The 1570-nt window shown below is 40.4% G+C and overlaps 1 protein-coding gene across 1 annotated transcript in view; it reads right to left on the reverse strand.

Moving 5' to 3' along the window:
• Positions 1 to 864, reverse strand: part of oprd1b (opioid receptor, delta 1b) — a 5161-nt gene extending 4297 nt beyond the window's left edge. Inside the window, exon 1 of the mRNA XM_008432315.2 lies at positions 436 to 864. Within this exon, the coding sequence (XP_008430537.1) occupies positions 436 to 680 (245 nt within the window). The 5' untranslated portion in view covers positions 681 to 864. The remainder of the gene's footprint in view (positions 1 to 435) is intronic.
• Positions 865 to 1570: the final 706 nt, after the last annotated feature.

The following is a 1570-nucleotide window of genomic DNA, read 5'->3' on the forward strand; positions in this document are numbered from 1 at the left end:
TATATATTACTATTGAAACCGAGCTGAATTACTATTGAATTACTATTACTATTGAATTACTGAATTACTATTCTTTTTGGGCAGCTATTCAACTTTTTTGAGTAGATGTCTACTGCAGTGCAGTAGTGAAAAGGTCAAATATTTCATCAAATATTTACATAAATTGTTTGTCACAGCGTCACATTGAAACTGGGAAAACTAAATCACACAGAATGAAAATGGATTTTACACCAGTCTTCATAAAATCCATTAAATTGGTAAATGCAAATAGTTATTTTTGCACCATTTGTAATCATACATCATCTTTTTTCTATAAGTAACTGTGTGAAAAATTATATCAATCAATCAAACAATCAATCAAACAAACAACCAAACCATCTTTTACTCCCCCCCCCATTTATTACCATTTATTAAACGGTGGCATGTGTATCTTACCGGATCACTCCGTACATAACAAGCACGTTTCCCAGCAGTCCCACCACGCAGACGAGAGAGTAGAGAGCCGTGATGCAGACTGCGATGATGAGACCCGAGGTGTCTCTGGCTGCGACCCCGCTGGTTTCGTTGCTTTTAGACGGTTCAGTCAGCAGATCCTCTAAAAATGTGGCATTTAAATAAGGAGTTGCAGACCCAGAGTAGACCTCCTGAAAGTCCTCTGAAGGAACTGTAGGAAACTCCATCACAATTTGGGTGAGAGTTTAAACGCGCTATTAAGTCGGAGATTTTTTTCTTCTTCTCCCCTCCGCGGCAGGTGTTCAGGAGCGCTCCAGAAAACAGATCAGAGATATGGCGCTCAGAGGATGTTGGACTTGTGTCTCTCCTGCCCGCTCGCTCCGTGCGTCTGTGCGCGCTCCCACTGGCAAAGCGCGTCTGTGAGCGAGGTGGAGAGGAGAGGAGAGGAGAGGAGAGGAGAGACGAGACAATCAAGGCTTGCTTTTCAGATTTTTGAAAAAAGAACAACATACAAAAATCTTGATTTGATTCCTTTTGTAGTTTTATTTTGTTCATATCACCTTCTCACAGCATATGTAATCTTAATGCACTTTGCGAAACAAACTGATCCGATTCATGCCCAAAGGCATAGAATCAAACAAATCCAATTTTACTTGTATATTTAAATTCAATTACACACGTTCTCATTCATTCAGGTCAACCACAATTCAATGTACAATATGAATTGGTGGAAAGTTGTATGTCCAAGGGAGCTCAGCACATTGTATAACGTTTTTCCCATTCTGAGCAAGCATGGTGCGACAGTGGAGAGAAACGAGTCCCTTCTAACAGAAAGAAACCTCCAACAGAACTGCTGCGACTGGGAGCCAGAAGAAAATCCCACACTGCAGCACTCACTCAGCAGTACTTTCATTAGGAGTACTGCTGAGTGAACATAACGCAGAACATAACGAGTTAAGGGCAGCAATTTATTGGCTTCATTTAGGAGAGATGAACAGCTAAAGGCTCCACATATTACTGGGATTTAAAAGTAGCTACATGTATTTAGTCAACTCATATATCACTCTGAACACAGAATAGATTGTCCATGTTTGTTTTACACTTAAGAAGCCATGCT

This window comes from Poecilia reticulata, linkage group LG16 (assembly GCF_000633615.1).
Source record: "Poecilia reticulata strain Guanapo linkage group LG16, Guppy_female_1.0+MT, whole genome shotgun sequence".
Classification (NCBI taxonomy): domain Eukaryota; kingdom Metazoa; phylum Chordata; class Actinopteri; order Cyprinodontiformes; family Poeciliidae; genus Poecilia; species Poecilia reticulata.